The sequence below is a fragment of the Pomacea canaliculata genome, linkage group LG9, assembly GCF_003073045.1.
Source record: "Pomacea canaliculata isolate SZHN2017 linkage group LG9, ASM307304v1, whole genome shotgun sequence".
Classification (NCBI taxonomy): Eukaryota; Metazoa; Mollusca; class Gastropoda; order Architaenioglossa; family Ampullariidae; genus Pomacea; species Pomacea canaliculata.
The window spans coordinates 16,250,701-16,276,336 of NC_037598.1; the positions used below are offsets into that span (position 1 = coordinate 16,250,701).

Below are 25,636 nucleotides of genomic sequence, written 5' to 3' on the forward strand. Positions count from 1 at the left end.
TGTTTGCAAGACATTCGCCAATAAATATCCACAAATCTCTCGCACAATAAATAGTTTGATTACAGTAACGAATAACGAATCCTTTCAGAGACAGAAATGTACAGTGTGATCTTTTGCCTAAATTGCACTTTGATGTGCTTGCCATAGCATTAAATAAAGATACGTAATAAAAAAAAATTAAGAAATTTTATTCCAATTTTTATTACCTCACACACACACATGCGAAACAAAATTTTCCTAGCACTAAGAGGAGTCTGTCCATGCATCACTGAAGTACATAAATTATTTTCTGCCAACAGATAAAAATAGCTTAATTATTGTTATTTTAAACTAGTTAATAATTAAAGGACCTTATATTATTAAATTAAGATTATGGTATTGCTGATTAATAAGATCATTTTCATGGGTTAGTTACTGTGCATCTAAGGTTTAAAATGAAAGAACAAAATCTCCACCAACCAAGCATACTACACCCGCGGACAGACAAAAAGACATACAAAACCAGCAACAACAACATCCACCACTCATCACACATCTGGGGCCACCATAGCTGACTCTTCTCTGTCTGTTTCTAATTAATTTGCCTCCTTTGGCGAGCAGGGGATGGATTTGGACGAGAGGCGAGTCTCTTCACCTTCTCCATCCCGTCGTCCCCTGCCTCCTCCCTCTGCCTCAGTGAGGTGCTCTGGGTCTTTCTCTAATAAATAAAACATGTCTTCTATCCTTCAGTGGGACTGTCTACGGATCCGAGTTAACTTTGAGATATTCTGCTTAACAACATCTCGTTTTTCTCTGTCAGGAGACTCTCCTCCTACCTTCCACATCTTTCTCTTTCAAAGTCGTCAGGACTCGCGGACTGACTGCCCTTCAGGTGGGTGGCTCTTCTTCTCCGCTCCCACCTTTTGTTTAGCCAAATACCTCTTCCCACTTCAGGTTGTTGTTGCTTGATTTATTCTAGGGCAAGACCATCACTAACTGCTGTACCTGTCTTCCAACTTCTGCTCGGATCTCCCGACAGGACCTGGAGGGTCTTCTCACCCAACTTCCTTCTCCCGTCCTCCTGCTGGGGAACTTCAATGAGCATCACCCCCTTGTGAGGTGGAGCTGCAAGTGTTGCTATTAGAAAATTATTTTAATGGACGGTAATTTTTGCCTTTTAAATGATGGTTTGAACTTTCTGTCCACCATACAGTAGCTGTGTATGTTGTGGATGTGCTCACTGCACCACGTGCCTTTTCTTGTTTTAATTTAGTTATTAAAGATGTCAATCATCATCCTCATCCTCTACAGGACCATCCTATGACCATTTTTTGCATCCATTTCAACTTAAGTTGCTTCGGTAATAACGAGGAACACATAAACACTACCCAGGTGTCCTGTGGTTTACAGAGGAGTGCCGGGTGGCACAGCGTGTGCATGAGAAGAACCTTGCCTCCCACCATCCCACCCCGGGAAATGCACTTGTAAATGGAGGCTCGGCTTGTTTTGAAACAGAATTGAAAATGCACGTGTGGGCGGCTATGAGGAAGATAAAAGGCAGGTTTCAGGCTGGCTCTGCAGGTCGGAAACTGTATTTACTGAATCTTAGGGTGTAGCCAATTCCCTGGCATCCACCATTGCTCACAATTCTTCCTCTCTTTACTATTCTCCTAACTTTCAGCGACTGAAGTGCACTCAGGAATTTTCTCACTGTGACTTTCCTTCAATCACTCTGAACAGTGCAATCTACCTTTCTCTCTTTATGAACTGCAGCAAGTGGTCCAGGAAGTAAAATTTCTTGGGGGCGTATTTGTCCGTAAACTATCCTTCTTTCCAGTATCAAATCTCTGTGCCTTGCATTTCAGAAACTCTTGGACATTCTTCGAGTCATGTCAGGGGGGGATGGACCCTTTCTACCATACAACACCAAGAAGAATAGAATCATTATAACCTCTCAATGTTAAAACGAAGGAAAGTGTTGCTCAGTCAATCCAGTCATCAAAGTCGTGCATATTACAACAACAATATATGGGAGGACCATGACTGGGTTATAAACAGACTAAACTCCGGGAGAGCTTCAAGAAGACAAGAGGCTTTACCTGACCAGCTAATATCTTCACATTTGGAAGACACGCTAGGAAAACTTACCTGTGGGATTCCCTGTCAGTTCTCCTTTTTTCTGTTGCCAACGTACACAGAATGCGTTACCTGGTGACTTCTGTTCGCCACGTGCGCAGCATGTGCCCTAAACATCCGCAGCTTTATGTCGTCTTCCTCGCGTGCGTGCGAGAGTGTGTGCGTGTGTATGCGTGTGTGTGCGCGTGTGTGCGCGTGTGTGCGTGTGTGCGTGTGTGCGCGTGCAGGCGCGCGGTCAAGTGCATGTGTGATGCTGAATGGGTGCAATATAGAAGCAAATATAAGGTACTTATGAAGCGAGGGTAAGTTGCCCCGGCGCAACGTGGGGAACTCAAGGAGAAGTGTTTTGTTTCCAACATTTTTCAGCACAGTCCAGACCCTGCAGATGTTATTTTACCCCTGGGTCAGTCGTTATCAAGCTGTGGCAAAGGTGCCCTGGGATAAACTACCACGAAGTAATGTCCACGAGATCTGGACAACGCTTTATAACTTCAGAAACAAAACACTTTTCCTTGAGTTTCCCATCTTGTCCTGGGGAAGTGTTTTGGGTGCTGCTCATATGGCTGTCTGTAGGATGCCTCTGAATAATCATAATGAGTTCACAAGCTGTTTGACAGGAAGCAGTGCACATCCATCTATTTTCTAGACGTTCAACTGTGAGCCTTCATGAGTCGCTAAACGCTTTCATCAGTTGTTTTAGTCTGGTGCTTTATGAATTCTATGCAATAATCTCCTGCTGCTTTCATACAAGAATCAAAGTCAACTGGTAACAACAGTCAAACCTGTCAAATGCAGTAGTGTAGCATCTAGTCACCGATCAAGATGTTTATCAGTTACACCTCAACAGCTCGTAGTTCAGGCATACAAAGTCATTATTAATCTGGGATAAAAGCAGATCAAATTTATACTCAGAAATATAAAACAGTTCTATAATTGAGCTAAATCCGTCCGTCTGGCTGATGATTTTAACTAGTGTTTATTATGGTGCAGAAAATATTTCACGAGCATCCTGAAAAATCATTCCAGGCCTTCTTTTCGCGTAAACGTGGTATTAATTTTTGCAAATGAGGCAATCAATGAGGGTTGTTATTGTTTGTGGGTTGTTGTTTTTTTTTTTGTACAAGGGACAAAACTGCTGCATGACGTCAGAAAAAGGCATACATAGTTGCCTCCCCTGTCATTCAGTAAACACGAGCAGAGAGCCTTTCAACTCGAGCGGAAGCTACCCGCGCAAGCTAATGCGTTCGTGTTAATCAGTCATTGACTTAGGTGATCACCCAATGACCAGAAATACTCGCATCTGTTGCTAGGGCAACCAAGAGAAGCTATATTTACAAGTTCATTGACTTTTGTATTGTAAGTGCCGTGATGGGGGCGTAGCTAAGACGGAAGCAAACAAGAAAATAACAGCCTCAGTGTCAGTCATCCGTGTCCACACTGTCCCCTTGTCAACTAAAACACTTTCTGGAAACGATTCCAGCTTCAGGGGCGATACGTGTGTTTACACTGAGAAGTGGCCTCACCAACAGACGAGAATGAGTGCTCAGTGGATGATGTATTTGGGTTTTGCCCTCCTTCTCTTATGCCGTGAGTACAAACACACACTATATATATATATCCTGCTCTTGGCTGGGTGTGACAGTATTAAAAGATGATTAAATTTAATTTCAGGCTTCTGTAAGTGTTTACGAAGTGTTTTCATAAAATAGTAAATAGCGTTACTTAACTTAATGATTATGTTTTGTATATTACAGATGTATATAAACATTTTATAGAGAGAGAGACTCTCATTCATTCTGCCATATCCATCTAATATACTATTGGCAGCTCAAAAACAGAACATTGAAACAGGGATACTTCTCTCCCGCAGGGTTGTGGACACATATTTTGTGCACATATGACCACAATTTGAGAAAAAAAGTTTTAAATTGTAAAGTAATCCTTTATTATTGCATTAATAACCAATCAAGGTATATGTTGAAGATTATATTTACTTACCTACAGCAAAGGACAAAGATATGAACAAATAATCATGTATGATATGGCTGTAACTCAAAGGCAGTTAATAGTAATGTCATATATCCATAACCTTGGTATTTAAATAAAGCAAATGAGGAGTCCTGCCATAGCTTGACCAATTTTTCTGTGATAGACATAGTTCAATGAAATGATGATGAACTAAACACTTCAGTCTCTGATTTACTTCCTAAAATTTGCTTATCAAAACATGTTGCCCATGCCAACTTGTTACAGCAAATCTTTCCTTCTATGAATATATTTCTACAACCATTGAGTGTCAGTCAGTACATTAGCTTATTCGTCATAACAGCTAAAGTGCATAATGATAAACCCATCACCAGCTACAGTGACAACAGAAACCAAAAATCAGGAAAATAGGATGGAGAGCTGAGTGAATTAATTTTTAGAATTTATAGAAGCGCAGTTGTTTGTGATGGATATAACTGTGAAACTGAACATGGTTTCCAGAATTCATTTCTGCCACTTGCCCTCCAAACAACATGGCTGTCTACAAACCGATTAATGAAACCATGTATGACAGGTAAGTGCTTAGGGACAGTGGTTTATGTGTGTTGGGGGGACAGTGGTTTGTGTGTGTTTGGGTGGACAGTGATTTGTGGGGGGGCTGCATGGTTTGTTTACGAAGACTGTTGTTTGTATGTAATGGGTGGAGTGTTCAGACATCTATGCCTATGCGTGTGCATGTTCTAAAGAAGGTTTTCAAGTTTGCTTTCTTTGAAAATACACAACATGCTGTGACCATTAAATAACTATCTGCTGCTGCAATTTGCTTATCCATGTGTGTTTTATACATAATTCTTACATGTATATTATCTATATTATCTCTGTCTATGTGATCCTTATGCACCAAGAAGTTTTGCTTGTGACATCAAAAATATGTTGAATAGTCCATGGCTGTCTTAATTCTTTTTCTGCTGAGGAAATGGAATCAGTATAATTTTCTGGGATTTTTTTCAAGGCACAGTCACATGGTTCATTTAATGGACAAAAAGTTTATGTTTTCCTTGCAAGTGTCAGTTAACTTTAAACTACATAACCCATTCATCCAGGAAATTCTTGTTTATTATATTAAGGTTCAATCATTTTCGTCTTAATTATGAGACTGCCTCACCACAGAAAAGAGATCGAACTGCGACTGAAAATGTTAAATTAAGTTTTCCTGTTGAGCAGAGGTGGTTATTATGATGATTAATGAGGCTATAGCTGTAACCTGTAAAAGCTAGCAGCTCTCACTTCTTATCATCAAGAGCAGCTGTTGCAAATAATTTAAAGAAACTCTACATATCTGTTACAGAAACTACTCTCCTATTACAAATACAGATGCTCATCCTCTTGGCTTTTACCAAAGCATTGTGATATACAACAACAGAAACCTTAATCCATGCATCAACTTGACAGACATTGGTGCCAGCAGACGCAAGTTCGAAATCTTGGTATTACTCCTCAGTCATCAAAAATAATTTAATGCAGATTGATCATTTTTATTATATAGAGGGAATGAGAAAGCAACGGCAGATATTAGAAGCATCAGAAGCTGACTGTCAGTTAATTTACCACATTGTATAACTGGTGTTTAGCTACTGCACAGAGTTGACTGTCTGGTGGCAATAAGTTACTTCTATTCAGATGGCTAATTTTCAAAACAAAAGTTATGAGCACCTGCAAGTTCTATTATAACTTTTGAGCTTTTATGTACAAAAGCCTGAAACCTTGTGCCTAGCTACTACATAGCTGAAACTAGCAGTAGCTTGCTGCCTGGTGACTGCCTCTCTGGTTATTATTAAACATAGTTGCATGGTGGAATGGTGAATGTATGTAGCTTAGCTGGATAACAGTGACAGCTAAGTGATGAACTGTAGCTGTTTCTAGCTGTCAGTGTCATCAGAGTTTTTTTTAGCAATGTCTCCTATGAACAATACACTCCAAGCGGCAATGCAATCAGTGGAAAATATGCTGAGTTTGTCTCTATATACATAGTGCTCCAGGTGTGCAGTCATGCGCTCAAGGAATCACATCAAGTGATGTTTTCATCAGTTCTTTTCCATCAGTTGGATTGCTTAACTCATTAGGGTGGATGGGATCAATGATGCAGTAAGAGAAAAGAAGATTAAATAATAAAAGATGTTTGCAAGCCAAACTCTTTGCTTAGAGTTTACAAATGTCTTTGCTGCCTTTTATTCATAAAATTTAAAAGTTTGTTAATTTTGTTTTTGCAGGTGGAAACAGGCGTACCAAAAAGATTGTGGTAAATACACTTTGTTGGATGCCAGCATACAGTGAAGTACATGCTATTAAAATAGCTAACATTGAGAGCATGGTTAACAACACATATTGTGTGCTCATTCATATGTACATATGCAAGTATGTTTGGTAAAGCACACATAATCAGCCTGAGACCACTGAGTGTCTGTTTAATAACATTGATGTTTGCTTATGAGCTCAGACTATGCTTAGTCACATGTACAGAAAACGCTTGCTTGCATGGAGAAATCATTCTGTAACAAGCATTTCAATCAAAACATGCACCCTGACACAAAACATGATTAATAATACAGGACATCAGTAACACTGAATACATTCTGAAATGCTTGAAAGTGCTTGATTTAGTGCATAATGTGTATAATAACAAAGGATGTATAATCATTTGGGTTTTTTTTTACCCAGCGTTGCTGTGAGGAGCATTAACCAAACAAATCCATTCCTTGATGAGTGCTTTCAGGTAACATGTGTGTGTGTGTTCATGAGAGAGAGAAAGAGGGAGAATCAAGTGTGCATATCAGAGTGTGCAATCATCTGGATGCTATTTTGTTGCTGTTGTGAGTGCTTTTGCTAGCCTTTATACATTTGTAACCATCCTAGTGTGAATGTAGGAAATCGTGCCAAACAAGATATTATTGTATGTGTGGCACTCTTATGTGCGCTGAAATTATTACATAAATAATTTAGTCGACTGCAATATTATGTGTACAGACAAACTATTTCAAGTGTGCTCAGTCAGTAAGCAACTCCATATTTGTGGAGTTCTATTGTGACGAGGCTTGTGAGGAATCAGACGTCAAGTTCTGGTACAGACTGACATTCAGTCCTCTTCCTGAAGGCAAGTACCACAGCTGGACTTTGTGCCATGTAATAAATGGACCTCTGTGACATGTATTTCTTGGAGCTCAATAACCTGTAGCCCAATGTATCACAATCAAATGTAACTAAATCAGTAATTGCTAACAAAAGAACAGCTGGTAAACAGTATGGTAACAGGCAAGTAGCACGATGATATAAAGTATCGCAGTAGCATGTAGCATTGTAGGACAGTAGCATAATTGTAGCAGGTAACATAATTCAAGAACATTCAGGTAACCTTAAAGCACAGTAAGAGGCTTAATGTAGCGTATGCAACAAATTAGCAAAATAACAGGCATCTAGCACATTAACATAAAGTAGCAGTTACGTGTAGTATGGAAGCACAGTCACCTCTAACAGTGTAGCATAGTAACACCATCTGGAACTCCCGAGCATTATCCTTCCACATTAAGACCCGCATCTTCAACACCAATGTGAAGGTTGTCCAACTGTATGGTTCTTAAACCTGGAGAGTGACAAACACCATCAACAACAAGCTCTAGACCTTTACCAACCGATGTCCACGCCATATTCTGGAAATAAGATGGACTGAAAAGATCTCCAATAGCTGCCTGTGGAAAAGAACAAACCAGAATGCCCCTAGCCAAGACATCAAAAAAGCACAAATGGGGCTGGATAGGACACACGCTGTACAAACCATCTGACACCATTGCCAAGCAGGCGCTTGACTGGAATCCTCAGGGGAAGAGGAGAGTTGGGAGACCAAAGCAGACTTAGAAAGAACAGTAGAAAGCGAGGCAAAGAAATTCCGAACCACATTGGCTGAACTGAAGGGGGCTGCTCGAAACCAGGTCCGCTGGCGAGGTGTTGTTGCGGCCCTCTGCTCCTCAAGGAGTAACAAGGACTGAACAAACAAAACAACAGCAAATTAGTATGATGATGTAACAAAATAGTACAGTCACATGTAACAATAACGTAATAATTGATTCCTGCAACATGTAACACACATCCCACTCCAGTATTCATTCATCTGCCTCTTCCTTTCTATGAACTCTAGGGTGTGCAGGTCAGCCATAGCGCAGTAGTAACCTGACGTGTAAATGCCCAAATCTTTTATTCTAGCTTTGCTTCTAGCACCTACAGGATCCTCATTTGCTGTTGTTGCATTTATAAATGTCAATGACATTGTTCTGAAGCCACGATCTCATAATGCTTCTGCATTTTGATGCAGTTATGGACCCTGATATGTGGTGTGACAACAGGAATTCTGCGGAGTTTCCAAGCAGTCTGCTGACATTGCCCCAGGGCATAACATACGCCCCAGACCCAACAGGTACTCCACCCACCGCAGGAGGCAGCATCATGCAGCTTGCTTCCATGTGGATTTTTATGTTCTTATTTTGTACATTTGTATGGTGTGTGTAACTGATGCACATTTAATCTATGAAAAGAAATGTTTACAAGGACTTGCTTGGCTATGTAGGCAGTGAAACATCTCCACTCACAATGTTTTGTGGTATTGTTATTTGTTTCACCAGTTTGTTCATAGTAAAATATATATTCCATTAGAATTAGAAACTTTTATTACACTTTACACTTTTAGACACTTTTATTTAACTCACTATTTGTCTCGCTAGTCGAAATTTTGTAATCGATTTTGTCCCACTTCCCTTCATCCTTCTTCTTGTTCCTAATCGTCCCCAGTGGAGCATAGGGCCGCAACCCATCATCCTAGAGGTCTGAAATTTTCACCAGTTATTCAATTCTGTTGTTGTATTGTTGTTGCTGTGGTGTTGTTGTTGTTTGTTGTTGTTGATATGTATAGCGCCTTTCCAAAGATTTGCTGAGAGCGCTTTACATAAATCATACATAGACTGAATCATCAGTAACCACGCACCAACATTCACATATAACAGACGCTCATGGTCATGGACATGACACATTGAAGTCGTCCTTCTGACAAGTTTGAACTTCAGAGAATCAGACTGTCGAAGGCTGATGGGTAAACCGTTCCAAGTTGATGGGGCTTGGTAAGAGAAAGACCTCTGTCCATACGTCTTTGTCTCTAAATCATTTCCACGAGTCCACGAGTGGTAAATTTTTTTTTAATTTTGTACAAGAACTTATAGGCTGAATGAGGGGAGATAACATTGAAATAAAACATTACTATATTATTAAATGTTTCAAAGAATGTCCCTGACAATTTCATATTTGTTAAAATGTGTATTAAGGAAAAAATTAGTTTTCCCTTTTTAGTAAATTTTTAAATAAAAGTGTGTTTAAACTTTTTTTTTTACTTATTGTATTACATTCCCTGAGGCCAAAACTGAACAGCTTCAGATGAAACCCACCTTTCAGTTGTCACAGTGCTGTTGTGTTCAGTAATTATGGAGAAGAGAAGCATATCTTTTATTCACTGATTAGTAATTTTCACAGAGGTATTTTTATAACCATATTCTTGGCATTGTGTAAATAACCAGCACAAGATTTGTTAGTGAAAGAAATCTACATTTGATATTGTTTTTGGCTGAGATTTTTTGTACATAATACTTATTGAGAGACTATATGTATATATGAAAGCATATTGAAAACTTTATATTCGTTTATAAAATAATTATACAATATATATATATAGTAACAATAAAGAAATAGAGGCTTATTTTACTTTTGTATCTGACACTGCTGACCTCAACATAATAAATATGTAGTACATGCACAGTATGCCTGCTTTGTGTTGAGATTGTTGAACAGCTTCTAACTAGTACTGATGGAGAACCACTGTTGCCAAGGTGGTAGGCTAGTGGTGGACCCCACCCGGTACATGGACTGTGGGCTGCCCCGCTGCTCTCAGAGCTAAGCCAGAAATCTGTAAAGACAGGATTTAGTAATTAGGTATCTTCGCCTTCCTCGCCCCAAAGCATCCTTGCTGCCTCCCTTGTGAATTCCCTCTGCTCTTCTTTACCTATCGATGCTGATGCCAAGGCCGCCGTTCACCTGATCGCCGCCATGACAGACAATTAATTAAGTCAGACGCCATTTGTCCGGACCCTCACGAGCTTAACCTCGGTGACCTCGGTTTACCGGCTGATTAGGGTTGTTAGGGGCAATGAGCAGTAATGTGTCTTGGTCGACCCCACTGGAGAATTCCACGGTTGACCTGTGTTTAGGCACTGTGTCTGGTGCATAGACATATCTGTTCTCTCCATCCCTTGGAGCCTTGTGTGTCAGCCGGTGTATGTGACAGTGTGTCAGTAGGTGTATGTGACAGTGTGTCAGTAGGTGTATGTGACAGTGTGTCAGTCAGTGTATGAGACAGTGTGTCAGTAGGTGTATGTGACAGTGTGTCAGCCGGTGTATGTGACAGTGTGTCAGCTGGTGTATGTGACAGTGTGTCAGCTGGTGTATGTGACAGTGTGTCAGCCGGTGTGTGAGACAGTGTGTCAGCTGGTGTATGTGACAGTGTGTCAGCTGGTGTATGTGACAGTGTGTCAGCTGGTGTATGTGACAGTGTGTCAGCTGGTGTATGTGACAGTGTGTCAGTTGGTGTATGTGACAGTGTGTCAGCTGGTGTATGTGACAGTGTGTCAGCCGGTGTGTGAGACAGTGTCAGCTGGTGTATGTGACAGTGTGTCAGCTGGTGTATGTGACAGTGTGTCAGCTGGTGTATGTGACAGTGTGTCAGTCGGTGTATGTGACAGTGTGTCAGCTGGTGTATGTGACAGTGTGTCAGTCGGTGTATGTGACAGTGTGTCAGCCGGTGTATGTGACAGTGTGTCAGTAGGTGTATAAGACAGTGTCAGCCGGTGTATGTGACAGTGTGTCAGTAGGTGTATAAGACAGTGTCAGTCGGTGTATGTGACAGTGTGTCAGCCGGTGTATGAGACAGTGTGTCAGCCAGTGTATGAGACAGTGTGTCAGTCGGTGTATGTGACAGTGTGTCAGCTGGTGTATGTGACAGTGTGTCAGCTGGTGTATGTGACAGTGTGTCAGTCGGTGTATGTGACAGTGTGTCAGCTGGTGTATGTGACAGTGTGTCAGTAGGTGTATAAGACAGTGTCAGTCGGTGTATGTGACAGTGTGTCAGCCGGTGTATGAGACAGTGTGTCAGCCAGTGTATGAGACAGTGTGTCAGCTGGTGTATGTGACAGTGTGTCAGTCGGTGTATGTGACAGTGTGTCAGCTGGTGTATGTGACAGTGTGTCAGTCGGTGTATGTGACAGTGTGTCAGCTGGTGTATGTGACAGTGTGTCAGCTGGTGTATGTGACAGTGTGTCAGTCGGTGTATGTGACAGTGTGTCAGCTGGTGTATGTGACAGTGTGTCAGTAGGTGTATAAGACAGTGTCAGTCGGTGTATGTGACAGTGTGTCAGCCGGTGTATGAGACAGTGTGTCAGCCAGTGTATGAGACAGTGTGTCAGCTGGTGTATGTGACAGTGTTGTCAGTCGGTGTATGTGACAGTGTGTCAGCTGGTGTATGTGACAGTGTGTCAGTCGGTGTATGTGACAGTGTGTCAGCTGGTGTATGTGACAGTGTGTCAGCTGGTGTATGTGACAGTGTGTCAGTCGGTGTATGTGACAGTGTGTCAGCTGGTGTATGTGACAGTGTGTCAGCAGTGTGTCATGTGTATGTGACAGTGTGTCAGCCGGTGTATGTGACAGTGTGTCAGTGGTGGTGTGTCAGCTGGTGTATGTGACAGTGTGTCAGTCGTGTATGTGACAGTGTGTCAGCCGGTGTATGTGACAGTGTGTCAGCCGGTGTATGTGACAGTGTGTCAGCTGGTGTATCAGTGTGTCAGTGTCAGCTGTGTATGACAGTGTGTCAGCCGGTGTATGTGACAGTGTGTCAGCCCGGTGTATAAGTGACAGTGTCAGTCAGGTGTGTGTCAGTGGTGTATGTGACAGTGTGTCAGCGGTGTATAGGTTGTGACAGTGTCAGCTGGTGTATGTGTGACAGTGTGTCAGTAGTGTATAAGTGTGTCAGCCGGTGTATGTGACAGTGTGTCAGTAGGTGTATAAGACAGTGTCAGCCGGTGTATGTGACAGTGTGTCAGTAGTTGTATAAGACAGTGTGTCAGTGTGTCGATGTAGTGAGACAGTGTGTCAGCTGGTGTATGTGACAGTGTGTCAGCCGGTGTATGAGACAGTGTGTCAGTCGGTGTATGTGACAGTGTGTCAGCCAGTGTATGTGACAGTGTGTCAGCCGGTGTATGTGACAGTGTGTCAGTAGGTGTATAAGACAGTGTCAGCCGGTGTATGTGACAGTGTGTCAGCCGGTGTATGTGACAGTGTGTCAGTAGGTGTATAAGACAGTGTCAGCCGGTGTATGTGACAGTGTGTCAGTAGGTGTATAAGACAGTGTGTCAGTAGGTGTATAAGACAGTGTCAGTAGGTGTATAAGACAGTGTCAGCCGGTGTATGAGACAGTGTGTCAGCCGGTGTATGAGACAGTGTGTCAGCCGGTGTATGAGACAGTGTGTCAGTAGGTGTATAAGACAGTGTCAGTAGGTGTATAAGACAGTGTGTCAGCCGGTGTATGAGACAGTGTGTCAGTAGGTGTATAAGACAGTGTCAGTAGGTGTATGTGACAGTGTGTCAGCTGGTGTATGTGACAGTGTGTCAGCTGGTGTATGTGACAGTGTGTCAGTCGGTGTATGTGACAGTGTGTCAGCTGGTGTATGTGACAGTGTGTCAGTCGGTGTATGTGACAGTGTGTCAGGTGTGTGACAGTGTGTCAGCCGGTGTGTGTGACAGTGTCAGCAGTGGTGTAGTGTGACAGTGTGTCAGCTGTATGATGACAGTGTGTCAGCTGGTGTATGTGAAGTGACAGTGTGTCAGTCGGTGTATGTGTGTATGTGACAGTGTGTCAGCTGTATGTGTGTGTCATGTGCAGTGTGTCAGTCGTGTATGTGACAGTGTGTCAGCTGGTGTATGTGACAGTGTGTCAGTCGGTGTATGTGTGTAGCTGGTGTATGTGACAGTGTGTCAGCTGGTGTATGTGACAGTGTGTCAGTCGGTGTATGTGACAGTGTGTCAGCTGGTGTATGTGACAGTGTGTCAGTAGGGTGTATGTGAAGTGTGTCACATGTGACAGTGTCAGTGTATGTGTGTGTCACAGTGTGTCAGCAGTGTGCGCCGTGTATGAGACAGTGTGTCAGCCAGTGTATGAGGTGTGTCAGCTGGTGTATGTGACAGTGTGTCAGTCGGTGTATGTGACAGTGTGGTCAGCTGGTGTATGTGACAGTGTGTCAGTCGGTGTATGTGACAGTGTGTCAGTCAGCTGGTGTATGTGACGTGTGTCAGCTGGTGTATGACAGTGTGTCAGTCATAAGACAGTGTGTCAGCTCGGTGTATGTGACAGTGTGTCAGTCCGGTGGTGTCATGGTGTATGACAGTGTGTCAGCCGGTGTATGAGACAGTGTTGTCAGTGTGATAGTCAGTGTATTGACAGTGTGTCAAGCCAGGTGTAAGTGTGTGACAGTGGTGTCAGTCGGTGTATGGTGACAGTGTGTCAGTGGTGTATGTGTGTCAGCCGGTGTATGTGACAGTGTGTCAGCGGTGTATGTAGACAGTGTCAGCATTGTGACAGTGTGTCAGTGGGTGTTATGTGACAGTGTGTCAGCTGGTGTATGTGACAGTGTGTCAGCTGGTGTATGTGACAGTGTGTCAGTAGGTGTATAAGACAGTGTGTCAGCGGTGTATGTGACAGTGTGTCATATGTTGACAGTGTCAGCCGGTATGTGACAGTGTCAGCCGGTGTATGTGACAGTGTGTCAGCAGGTGTAAAGACAGTGTCAGGTGTAGTTCAGTGCAGCCGGTGTATGTGACAGTGTGTCAGTAGGTGTATAAGACAGTGTCAGCCGTGTATGTGACAGTGTGTCAGTAGGTGTGACAGTGTGTCAGCTGGTGTATGTGACAGCTGTGTCAGCAGTGGTGTATGTGACAGTGTGTCAGTTAGGTGTATAAGACAGTGTCAGCCGGGTGTATGTGACAGTGTGTCAGTAGGTGTATAAGACAGTGTCAGCGGTGTATGTGACAGTGTGTCAGCTGGTGTATGTGATGTGTCAGCTCGTGTATGTGACAGTGTGTCAGCGAATGTATGAACAGTGTGTCAGCTGGTGTATGTGACAGTGTGTCAGCCTGGTGTATGTGACAGTGTGTCAGTCGGTGTATGTGACAGTGTGTCAGCCAGTGCTATGTGCAGTGTGTCAGTGTCGCTATGTGAGTCAGTGTGTCAGTGTGTAGGTTCGACAGTCAACATCGGTGTATGTGACAGCTGGTGTCAGCCGGTGTATGAGACAGTTGTTGTCAGCAGTGGTGTGTCAGTGTGTATAGACAGTGGTAGTCAGTCAGGTGTATTGTGACAGTGTTGGTCAGTCGGTGTACAGTGTAGCTGGTGTATGTGACGTGTGTCAGTGGTGTTGTGAACAGTGTGTCATAAGTGACAGTGTGTCAGTACAGTGTCAGTGTATGTGACAGTGTCAGTCCGCCAGTGTATGTGACAGTGTGTCAGCCGGTGTATGTAGTGTACAGTGGTCAGCGCGGTGTATGTGACAGCTGTCAGCTGTCAGTCAGTGGTGTTATCAGTGTGTCAGTCGGTGTATGTGACAGTGTGTCAGCTGTGTATGTGACAGTGTGTCGCAGTGTGTGTAGCTGTATGTGACAGTGTGTCAGCTGGTTTGTATGTGACAGTGTGTCAGCTGGTGTATACAGTGTGTCATCGGTGTATGTGACAGTGTGTCAGCCGGTGTTATGTGACAGTGTGTCAGTAGGTGTAGACAGTGTGTCAGCCGGTGTGTTATGTGGACAGTGTGTCAGGTGTATTACAGTGACAGTGTGTCAGTGTGTGGACAGTGTCAGGGTGTATGTGACAGTGTGTCATAGTGTATGTGACAGTGTGTCAGTGGTGTCACAGTGTGTCAGCTGGTGTATGTGACAGTGTGTCAGCTGGTGTATGTGTACAGTGTGTCAGGGTGTATGACAGTGTCAGTCCGGTGTATGTGACAGTGGTGTCAGCCCGTGTAATGTGACAGTGTGTCAGTATAATGCAGTGTCCACGTGTGACAAGTGTGTCAGCCGATGTGAGAGTGTACAGTGTGTCACCAGTGTATGTGACAGTGTGTCAGTCCGGTGTATGTGACAGTGTGTCAGTGGTGTATGTTGACAGTGTGTCAGCCAAGTGGGTGTATGTGACACGTGTGACAGCCGTTGTGTATTGTTGTGTAATGTGTCAGTGTGTCAGCGGTTGCTATAAGACATAGTGTCTCTGCTTCAGACTGGTGTATGACAGTGTGTCAGTCCGGTGTATGTACAGTCCTCACCATGTCAGCTGTAAGGTGTATCTGTATTGGAAGTGTGTCAACGCTGATGTTGTGACAGCCCGTGTCAGTGTATGTGACAGTGTGTCAGCGTGGTGTATGTGACAGTGTGTCAGTAGATGTATGTTGACAGTGTCAGCCGGTGTATGTGACAGTGTCAGTCCAGTAGGTGTATGAAGACAGTGTCAGCCGGTGTATGTGACAGTGTCAGTAGGTGTATAAGACAGTGTGTCAGCCGTTAATGTGACAGTGTGTCAGACAGTGTGTCAGCCAGGTGTATGGTGACAGTGTGTATGTGAACAGTGTGTCAGCCAGTGTAGTGACAGTGTGTCAGCCGGCTGTATTGTGAACAGTGGTGTCATAGGTGTATGTGACAGTGTCAGCCGGTGTATGGTGGACAGTGTGTCAGCCGGGTGTATGTGACAGTGTGTCAGTGGTGTATAAGACAGTGTCAGCCGGTGTATGTGACAGTGTGTCAAACACAGGAGTGTGTATGTGTAAGACAGTTGTCAGTAGGTGTATTGTGACAGTGTCAGCCTGGTGTATGTGACAGTGTGTCAGTCCGGTGTATGTGACAGTGTGTCAGCCGGTGTATGACAGTGTGTCAGTAGTGTATAAGACAGTGTCAGCGTAGGTGTATATGTATAAGACAGTGTGTCAGCCGGTGTATGAGACAGTGTGTCAGTAGTGTATAAGACAGTGTCAGTAGGTGTATGTGACAGTGTGTCAGCTGGTGTATGAGACAGTGTGTCAGCTGGTGTATGTGACAGTGTGTCAGTCCGTGTATGTTGACAGTGTGTCAGCTGGTGTATGTGACAGTGTGTCAGTCGGTAGTGTAACAGTGTGTCAATGTGTGACAGTGTGTCAGCCGGTGTGTGGATAAGACAGTGTGTCAGTCTGGTGTATGTGGACAGTGTGTCAGCTGGTTGTACTGTCGTTGGTGTATGTGACCAGTCGTGGTCAGCTGGTGTATGTGACAGTGTGTCAGCGGTGTATGTGACAGTGTGTCAGTCGTGTAGACAGTGTGTCAGCTGGTGTATGTGACAGTGTGTCAGCACGTGTCAGCGGTGTATGTGACAGTGTGTCAGCCGGTGTATGAGACAGTGTGTCAGCCAGTGTATGAGACAGTGTGTCAGTGTATCAGTGTGTCCGCTGGTGTATGTGACAGTGTCAGGGTGTATGTGACAGTGTGTCAAGTGTTGTCAGCCGGTGTTTGTGTACAGTGTCAGTCGTGTACATGTGACAGTGTGTCAGCCGGTGTATGAGACAGTGTGTAGCCAGTGTATGAGGACAGTGTGTCAGTGTTGTCGGGTGTATGTGACAGTGTGTCAGCTGGTGTATGTGACAGTGTGTCAGCGGTGTATGTGACAGTGTGTGTCAGCTGGTGCTCATACAGTGTGTCATGGTGTATGTGACAGTGTGTCAGCGGTGTATGTGACAGTGTGTCAGTCGGTGTATGTGACAGTGTTGTCAGTAACAGTGTCAGTCGGTGTATGTGACAGTGTGTCAGCCGGTTTATGAGACAGTGTGTCAGCCAGTGTTATGAGACAGTGTGTCAGCTGGTTATGTGACAGTGTGTCAGTCGGTGTATGTGACAGTGTGTCAGCTGGTGTATGTGACAGCTGTGTCAGTCGGTGTATGTGACAGTGTGTCAGCTGGTGTATGTGACAGTGTGTCAGCTGGTGTATGTGACAGTGTGTCAGTCGGTGTTATCAATGTGACAGTGTGTCAGCTGGTGTACCTGTGACAGTGGTGTCAGTAGGATAAGACAGTGTCAGTCCGGTGTATGTGACAGTGTGTCAGCCGGTGTTGTGAGAGACAGTGTGTCAGCCAGTGTATGAGACAGTGTGTCAGCTGGTGTATGTGACAGTGTGTCAGTCGGTGTATGTGACAGTGTGTCAGCTGGTGTATGTGACAGTGTGTCAGTCGGTGTATGTGACAGTGTGTCAGTCGGTGTATGTGACAGTGTGTCAGCTGGTGTATGTGACAGTGTGTCAGTCGGTGTATGTGACAGTGTGTCAGCTGGTGTATGTGACAGTGTGTCAGCCGGTGTGTGAGACAGTGTGTCAGCTGGTGTATGTGACAGTGTGTCAGCTGGTGTATGTGACAGTGTGTCAGCTGGTGTATGTGACAGTGTGTCAGTCGGTGTATGTGACAGTGTGTCAGCTGGTGTATGTAGTCAGTCCCTCGGTGTATGTGACAGTGTGTCAGCCGGGTGTATGTGACAGTGTGTCAGCTAGGTGTATAAGACAGTGTCAGCCGTGTAATGTGACAGTGTGTCAGCCGGTGTATGTGACAGTGTGTCAGTAGGTGTAATAAGAGCAGTGTCAGCCGGTGTATGTGACAGTGTGTCAGCCTGGACAGTGTATGTGACAGGTGTCAGCCGGTAGGCCTGTATAAGACACGTGTCAGCCCGTGTATGTGACAGTGTGTCAGTAGGTGTATGTTGTGACAGTGTGTCAGCTGGTGTATGTGACAGTGTGTCAGTTAGGTGTATAAGACGTGTCAGCGGTGTAATGTGACAGTGTGTCAGTAGGTGTATAAGACAGTGTCAGCCGGTGTATGTGACAGTGTGTCAGTAGGTGTATAAGACAGTGTGTCAGCCGATGTATGAGACAGTGTGTCAGCTGGTGTATGTGATAGTGTGTCAGCCGGTGTATGAGACAGTGTGTCAGTCGGTGTATGTGACAGTGTGTCAGCCAGTGTATGTGACAGTGTGTCAGCCGGTGTATGTGACAGTGTGTCAGTAGGTGTATAAGACAGTGTCAGCCGGTGTATGTGACAGTGTGTCAGCCGGTGTATGTGACAGTGTGTCAGTAGGTGTATAAGACAGTGTCAGCCGGTGTATGTGACAGTGTGTCAGTAGGTGTATAAGACAGTGTGTCAGTAGGTGTATAAGACAGTGTCAGTAGGTGTATAAGACAGTGTCAGCCGGTGTATGAGACAGTGTGTCAGCCGGTGTATGAGACAGTGTGTCAGTAGGTGTATAAGACAGTGTCAGTAGGTGTATAAGACAGTGTGTCAGCCGGTGTATGAGACAGTGTGTCAGTAGGTGTATAAGACAGTGTCAGTAGGTGTATAAGACAGTGTCAGCCGGTGTATGAGACAGTGTGTCAGCCGGTGTATGAGACAGTGTGTCAGTAGGTGTATAAGACAGTGTCAGTAGGTGTATAAGACAGTGTCAGCCGGTGTATGAGACAGTGTGTCAGCCGGTGTATGAGACAGTGTGTCAGTAGGTGTATGTGACAGTGTCAGTAGGTGTATAAGACAGTGTGTCATCCGGTGTATGAGACAGTGTGTCAGCCAGTGTATGTGACAGTGTCAGCCAGTGTATGTGACAGTGTGTCAGTAGGTGTATGTGACAGTGTGTCAGCCGGTGGTAAATCACTATAAAGTGTTGGAGGGAAGATCCAGACCACTGCTCTCCTACAGAAGGCTTTGACCATACAGACTGGCAGGATTTTTACGAGTCATGTGACAACCTTAACAACTTGGTTGATGTCTCTTCTTCATCATCTTCTGTGTTGACACAGTCATAGCCATCAATGAAACTGTCATCTTTCATCTAATAATATACTTTGGGTGACGAAAAACCTCAAATCTGTGCTGAATAGCAAGAAGTATATATATTCCATACCGGTACTGTACAGGATAAAGTGTGTGAACATGGATCGTAACAGGCTGCTTATATGGAAGGATGTCTACAACTATACAGCGGTGTACACCGACCAGACGGTGGGATCTACACATACTAACCAAACAGGCGAGCTTACACACACAAACACACACACCATACGGTGAGTGTATACACACCAGACAGTGCTGCTTGTAACAGCCACACAATGCAGTTAATATGTACATGTCACAATGCGGCGTTTCTACATACTGAACAGTGATGAGTGTATATGCCATACAGTGCAGCTACAGACATGCCACAGTACAACTTATACATGCCACACACTATAACTTATCAGGTCATCCGGAAACATTTAACGGCTTTTTAATTGTCAGCGTCCATCGATGCCATTAAACCCATCATCTTGCGACTGCCTTGTAGTGGTCACCGACCCTCGTCTACGTGACGTGGCCGAGACGGCAATCAGAGCCAATGAACCCACAGAAGCTCACAGCTACTAAAGGGTTAATCAGTGGTGTCTAGATGGCGGAGGGTTAGTCTGAGCGAAGTTTGAAGTTAAGATTGTAAGGAATGAGGAATGTAGGGTTAGGGCTCTGGTTGAGTCAAGGCTGTTCTTGACGCATCCCTGGCGGAAACATGAACTCATTCAGCATTCGAAAGGTCAGGTCAGGTCATGTTCCGCACTTTCCCTTCCGGTCGTGTGACGTAACACAGTCCGGAGAGGAGCAAGTACTGACCCAGTGTCACCCTCCACAGGGGCCGGGATAACTAATTGAGCCATGTAGGGGCATACACAATTTCACTGCATCACCATCACAGCCAGCTGCCACTGGGCAGACGTCTGAACTATTGTAGGTGTCAGCACTGGTGTCAGTACTCCAAGCTCACCCTTCCATTACTTCATATGCTTCAGTGAACTCAACCCTCAGTCATCCTGACAGCACATTATGTTGCTGGTACATTATTCGAGCAAGATGACTGGCAGTAATGCGTCTGTGATATCTGTACAATAGGGGACTCAAATGCGTCTGCCATGACAGTCCAAGTGGACACTTGAGTCAAAGTAGTCAGCAAGCTGTTTATGTATATCACAAACATGTCTTAACATTAATAGTCAAGTCTGACTGTCACAGACACTGCATAGATTTCCTGGTTGGTCAAAGACAGTTAAGTTTCTTGACTCAAATTAATTTTTTGACACTTTGAGGACGTATACGGTCCTGTCAACATGATTTCATCAATTTTAATCGTCTGTCCACTCAAAATTAATATAAATTGCAAGCATTGCCAGGACCGCCGAGAACTAGCAGGGCCCCGGGACAGACGACCTCTCCGGGCTAATTGTAACTGTAATCGTTGTTTTCCCAGTATATAATAATATACTTACAATTCAATTGTCAATATTTAAATTTCATTTAGTAACAATATAGACTGCATGTCCCACATTGGCACACTGAGCACATTTTTTATATTGGATGGGGATAATCCCCAATGTACCGCAAGATATGTTCTTTCACGTACAGAATAACTGTCACCTGGCGGAGACTAGATACAGAATACAAACGATGTTATGTCCGTTGATGATCAACACATGTCCACCCATTTTTGTAATGTTCACTTGGAGCGAGAGGTGCACGAGACAGACTGTGCATGAACATGATCTACAATGTCCATCATCTTGTCGTGCTCACCAACAGACAAACATGGACCGTGGGGCGGCTAGTGTAGGTTGTGAATAGACTCTGTGTTACAGGTGTGAATTGTTGCCATTTGTAAAGGTACGAATATTGCACCCAAACACAGATGTACTTTTTGTCAGTCACGCCCCCTTCACAGCCCCTGGTCCGGATACAGCACGACCCCCCTGCCCCAACCCCCTTGTGAGGACTTACACAACAAAGGACTACTTATATTTCTAGCAAAGTCGGTTTATATACTTGTACTTTGTCCCCTTGGTGCAAACCTCATTTTTATACTCTCACTCTTGATCCTAGTTTCCCTTAGGAAAATTGGAAATCCTTTTAAATTGTAAATTTCCTTTCTGGTGTATAAATATAGCACTGACCGCGAGCCTTCGCCCTCGGGTAAGTTTAATAATGCATGAGAGTGACGGTAAATTGTAATTGAGATTGTTGCTCCCAGTCAATGGCGGCGGTGGTGGGGTCTGGGGTCGGGGGTGTAATGTCATGTCACACGAACGTCAGCATCATGGCGTTGACGCCCCGCGTCTGACGAGCGTCGCTGTGACGTGCCGTCCTCTTGACGCTGTGACGCGCGGTGTTGACCAATCAGAAGACGTCTTACATCGCGCGACGTGCCGGCAACATGGCCGACCTCACCGACGAGGAAGCGGCGAAGCTTATCAAGTTATTCAGAGCCCACGAGAATCTTTACAATTTCACGATTTCCAACAAAAGCGATCGTGAAAAGTCCATGCTCTCTGTTGCCACCACTATGAATAAAGGCTGGGACTGTAAGCACTCATTTTCCAGTTTGTTTTTTCGTCTCACATGTTTGTCGTCTTGTTCGGCATCTTTTTTCAAAACACTGGACTTCACTTTTGGAATAGAATGCATCAGTGGTACATATCGGCATATAGTTTTGTAATGACTGACAAGGAATAGTTGCAATGATAAATTTCTGTTATTATTGTCTTTCACTGTTAGATCCACCCTTATTTCTCAAATAATTTAATTAATGTTAATCAAGTTTTTATGCATACAAATTTAATGAATGCAGCAGTATTCATTGAGTTCTTGTACATGTAAACTTGTTTTTGAGAATCAGATACTTTAGTGGCATCATTAAATCCTTGTTTTAAAAAAAATTGATTGTAGGGGAGGGCTGCAGCAGCCCACATTCAATTCAACCAATGTGCATCGCCAAAACTGGTATTGGGAGCTTCAAATTTAATAATGTGACCATATAAGATCTGGACTTAATTTTAACAGGTGCAAAAAAAAAAAAAAACCCAAACAAACTAGAATATCCCTGGTTTATTAAAAGCATTTCATTTACTGTACTCAACTCCATGCCAAACTTTACTTTGTTATTAACAGTGTTAATTTGCTCAGCTCCACTGCCTTCTGCAAAGTGGGATCTTGCCAATACCTCTGTTAAACTTCAAGCATCTAATGTCTGTAACTCTGCGCAGTGTCATCTCAGTACCACATAAATGAAACGTATTTGTGTATGTGTTCATAATGAGTAGTTATAAAGGAACACACACAAAAATCTCAGAATACTTGATAACAGCAAGGATAAATGATCTTGCTGCACAATCTTTAAAGTAAATCCTCAGGAGGCAACACATCACTTAGTATCCTTTCAATGTACTATAATAAATTCATGCTCATCAAGAGCATACAACTTGTATTATCCAAACGCCAAACTAAAGTAATAAAACACCACCATTGGACATGACAGATCCTGTAACTTGCACAATACAAACATCATCACACTTATTTCAATAAGCATTCTCATCATAGCTACCAGAGTGTACACTGAATCTGCCCTCTGCCTCCCACCCCTACCCCATATCAAATTTGAGCCTTCTGTCACTCAGTCTGCTTGCACAATTCAACTGCAGCAATGACTGATCATTTTTTTTTTTCCAGTGAAGATGACCAAAGCCAGGATAAAATGGCTGAGGAATGGATATGCAAGAAATCGAAGTTTTGTGGAAAAGGGTAAGGCAGTCAAATGGAGATGGTATCATCAGCTTGACTCTTTTCTGAGACCATTCACCAGGTTGAGGTCTGATGGGCTGTCTAACATGGTAAGGAAACTGCCTTTAGTTTTTCTGATGATTTAGAATTAAACAAATGTCAAATGACAGTTGATGTTGCTGCCAATTTTTTCTTGCCAAAGATCTGATCATAAATAGGATCATAAATATGCTGCTCCTCTAATTTCTGACATAAGTGTAAATATTTCACACTGTTCTTTTAAACATTATAACCTTTCTAACCTGGGATGGTCATAGATGAGCTAATGAGCATGGTGCCACTTGCTTCTGTTATACAATTAATGAATACATGTTCATAATTTATCTGCCACTTGAGACCATTACATCCAGACTGGCGAGTTCATATTATATTTCTCACTTACTGGGCTGGAGCAGAAGGGGTGAAACATTTGTCTATGGTTTGAGGACTTAGGTCGATGAGAGCATCCAACTTCTTATGCAAGTAGGGATGAAGATAAGCTTGACCCATCAAGATCTAATGTACCAGTTAAGAAAATGATATGGGTCATGTCTGCAGCTCATAGAATTGCTGGTGTCTCTGGGTGATGAAATTAGGTCCAGTATATCTTGCTCAGGCTAACCGGATCCTAAAGTGTTGTTGCATGTTCTTGTGCAAGGCATTTTGAAATACTGTAGACACTGTAAAGAGTTCAAGATTGTTGGATAGCCCCAGTTCTTTTGGAACCCTTCAATCAAAATTGTGCTGCCTTCAGTGTATTGTTTTCAACATGTCATTTCTTCCTGTGAAAATAAATGTACAACAGGAATGGATGTGGTTTCACCACACAGGTCTTCAACTCAAACAGATTCAAATACATTATCATCCAGAGTTAAGTAAGGGACTGGACTGGCTCAATCTTTTTTTTTTCTTTTTTTTTTTAGACAGGCATGTTGGTTTTTCTAAGAATTTTGTGACAATGCTGATTTCTATAAGATTTCAATATTTACAAGCATTACACCATAATTATAATATTACATGTATATTACATGTTTAACTGTTTTTGACTTTAACTAACACTGAATCGTTTCACCTTGCAGAGGGAACATTATGTAAATTCTTGAAGCTTAAAATATACTGATCCTTTTCTAGATGAAATGATTGCAGTGTCTTCCTGTTTGGTTAAGTAGATTAAGAGAAGTTATGTTGACACTTAAATCTGCAGATTTTCTTCCATTCCTCTGCAGCATTTGAAATATAAAACATGGAAGTAAATGTACTTGCAATCAGTTCCATTACTAATGCTCATGCTATATATTTTGTTTCAGCAATTAGAAGAATACTCTCAGTTAGATGGGCTTGAGGATTTTGACGATATTGACAACCAAGATTTGGCCATCGAGGACAGTGGCTCAGAGCGTTGGTCAAGTGAAAGACAGAACCAATTACTCCATAACAAGGATTTACAGAGCAGTGAATCGACCTGTGAAAAAGTTACACCTCGGCCATGCACACCCAGCAATATGAGTACCTGTTCTTCAGTTGAAAGCAGTGGCGACAACCTGTCATCATCACTAGACCCACCAGCGCCTGCTATTGCCAGGCATAAAAGGAAGAGGAAACATTCAGAGGTGACAAGTGAGACAATGAACCTGCTTCAAGAAATAGCTGGCTATATGAGGGAAAGCACTTCCAGGCGTAAGAGACAAGATGCACCGCGTAGCGACAATGAGATATACTGTATTTACCTTGCCAGCCGCCTTGATAGACTGACACGAATCAACCAGATCAAGGTACGCAAGAGAATAGATGATATTTTCTTTGAGGTAGCCATCCAAGAACTTGAAGCTCAGGAATCAAGCTGATAAAAATAAGGACTCCTTCCTGTTTTCTGATGTTATTAACAGACTGGTTAATATTGTAGTGCCATACTGTAGTGTAAGATAATAAATTATTGTCTTCACAACAATGAGAAGAATATTTTAATTTGTTGCTGTTTGTTCTCAGAAATCTAATGTTAAAAGAGCCTTATAAGTGTAGTCATATAAATTATTTGAGGCACAAATAAATAAATTATTTGACAAATAAATAAATTATTTGAGGTTATTTGCACAAGTTAAGAATTTTAGGTAGTTCTGCATGGCAAAGTTTTTCATGTGTTTGTGAACAGAACAAACTTCAGTATTTGAGTTAGTGAAATAAAACTTTGTGAAAACCAATTCTCGCCAGCTTTGATCAAGACATTAAAGTCTTTGTACATTTATGCAGTGCATGTTATACAAATCACACACAAAGAGTATTTTATTTAGAAGGAAAAAAGCCCAGAAACCTTTGTATGAAGCAGAAATACAGCAGCTGGAAGGAAGGCCAGTGATCTGTGCAACTGGCAAGCATGCGAAGTCCAGTCACCTGCCTCAGAAGGAGAGAAGAGCAGTTGGAAGAAACCCAGTTAAAAGAACAAGCAGTGAGACACCAGTCAGAAGAAGGCCCAGTGACCTGTCTAACAAGCAGACAATCTCATGGAGTGCAGGAAGCCATGTCAAGAAACTTTTCGACATGTGACGGAACAGCGTGGGGAGGAGCAAAGGTCTTTGTTTTTTAGAGCAAAGCAGTCAGCGTCACTTTCTCCCTTTCTTCCTTCCTTCTGTTCTTTTGTCTTACCCGTCGTCTTCTTTCTCGGACAAACTTGAGACTCTTTGGATTATCTGAAAGTTCGGATAAGACGGGTTTCTTGAGGTGGGCCTATGGCACATCATGGACAGGGG

The 25,636-nt window shown here is 43.2% G+C and overlaps 2 protein-coding genes across 2 annotated transcripts; both read left to right on the forward strand.

Moving 5' to 3' along the window:
- Positions 1-3,282: 3,282 nt before the first annotated feature.
- Positions 3,283-9,952, forward strand: LOC112571509. Its single transcript, XM_025250522.1, has 7 exons — positions 3,283-3,702; positions 4,603-4,675; positions 5,450-5,588; positions 6,372-6,400; positions 6,820-6,874; positions 7,126-7,252; positions 8,465-9,952. The coding sequence occupies exons 1-7, from the start codon at positions 3,651-3,653 to the stop codon at positions 8,656-8,658; spliced, it is 669 nt and encodes a 222-aa protein (XP_025106307.1). The 5' UTR covers positions 3,283-3,650; the 3' UTR covers positions 8,659-9,952.
- Positions 9,953-21,345: 11,393 nt separating this feature from the next.
- Positions 21,346-25,089, forward strand: LOC112571508. Its single transcript, XM_025250520.1, has 3 exons — positions 21,346-21,658; positions 22,803-22,963; positions 24,200-25,089. Exons 1-3 carry the CDS (start codon positions 21,511-21,513, stop codon positions 24,734-24,736), a joined length of 846 nt encoding a protein of 281 aa, XP_025106305.1. The 5' UTR covers positions 21,346-21,510; the 3' UTR covers positions 24,737-25,089.
- Positions 25,090-25,636: the final 547 nt, after the last annotated feature.

What these genes read in the sequence shown, in the direction of transcription:
- LOC112571509 (XM_025250522.1), top strand. Translation starts at nt 3,651, where the DNA reads ATGAGTGCTCAGTGGATGATGTATTTGGGTTTTGCCCTCCTTCTCTTA. An exon ending in AATGAAACCATGTATGACAG is followed by an intron (nt 4,676 to 5,449) that starts GTAAGTGCTTAG and finishes TATCTGTTACAG; the next exon opens with AAACTACTCTCCTATTACAA. An exon ending in GACGCAAGTTCGAAATCTTG is followed by an intron (nt 5,589 to 6,371) that starts GTATTACTCCTC and finishes TTGTTTTTGCAG; the next exon opens with GTGGAAACAGGCGTACCAAA.
- LOC112571508 (XM_025250520.1), top strand. Translation starts at nt 21,511, where the DNA reads ATGGCCGACCTCACCGACGAGGAAGCGGCGAAGCTTATCAAGTTATTC. An exon ending in TATGAATAAAGGCTGGGACT is followed by an intron (nt 21,659 to 22,802) that starts GTAAGCACTCAT and finishes TTTTTTTTCCAG; the next exon opens with TGAAGATGACCAAAGCCAGG. An exon ending in CTGATGGGCTGTCTAACATG is followed by an intron (nt 22,964 to 24,199) that starts GTAAGGAAACTG and finishes ATTTTGTTTCAG; the next exon opens with CAATTAGAAGAATACTCTCA.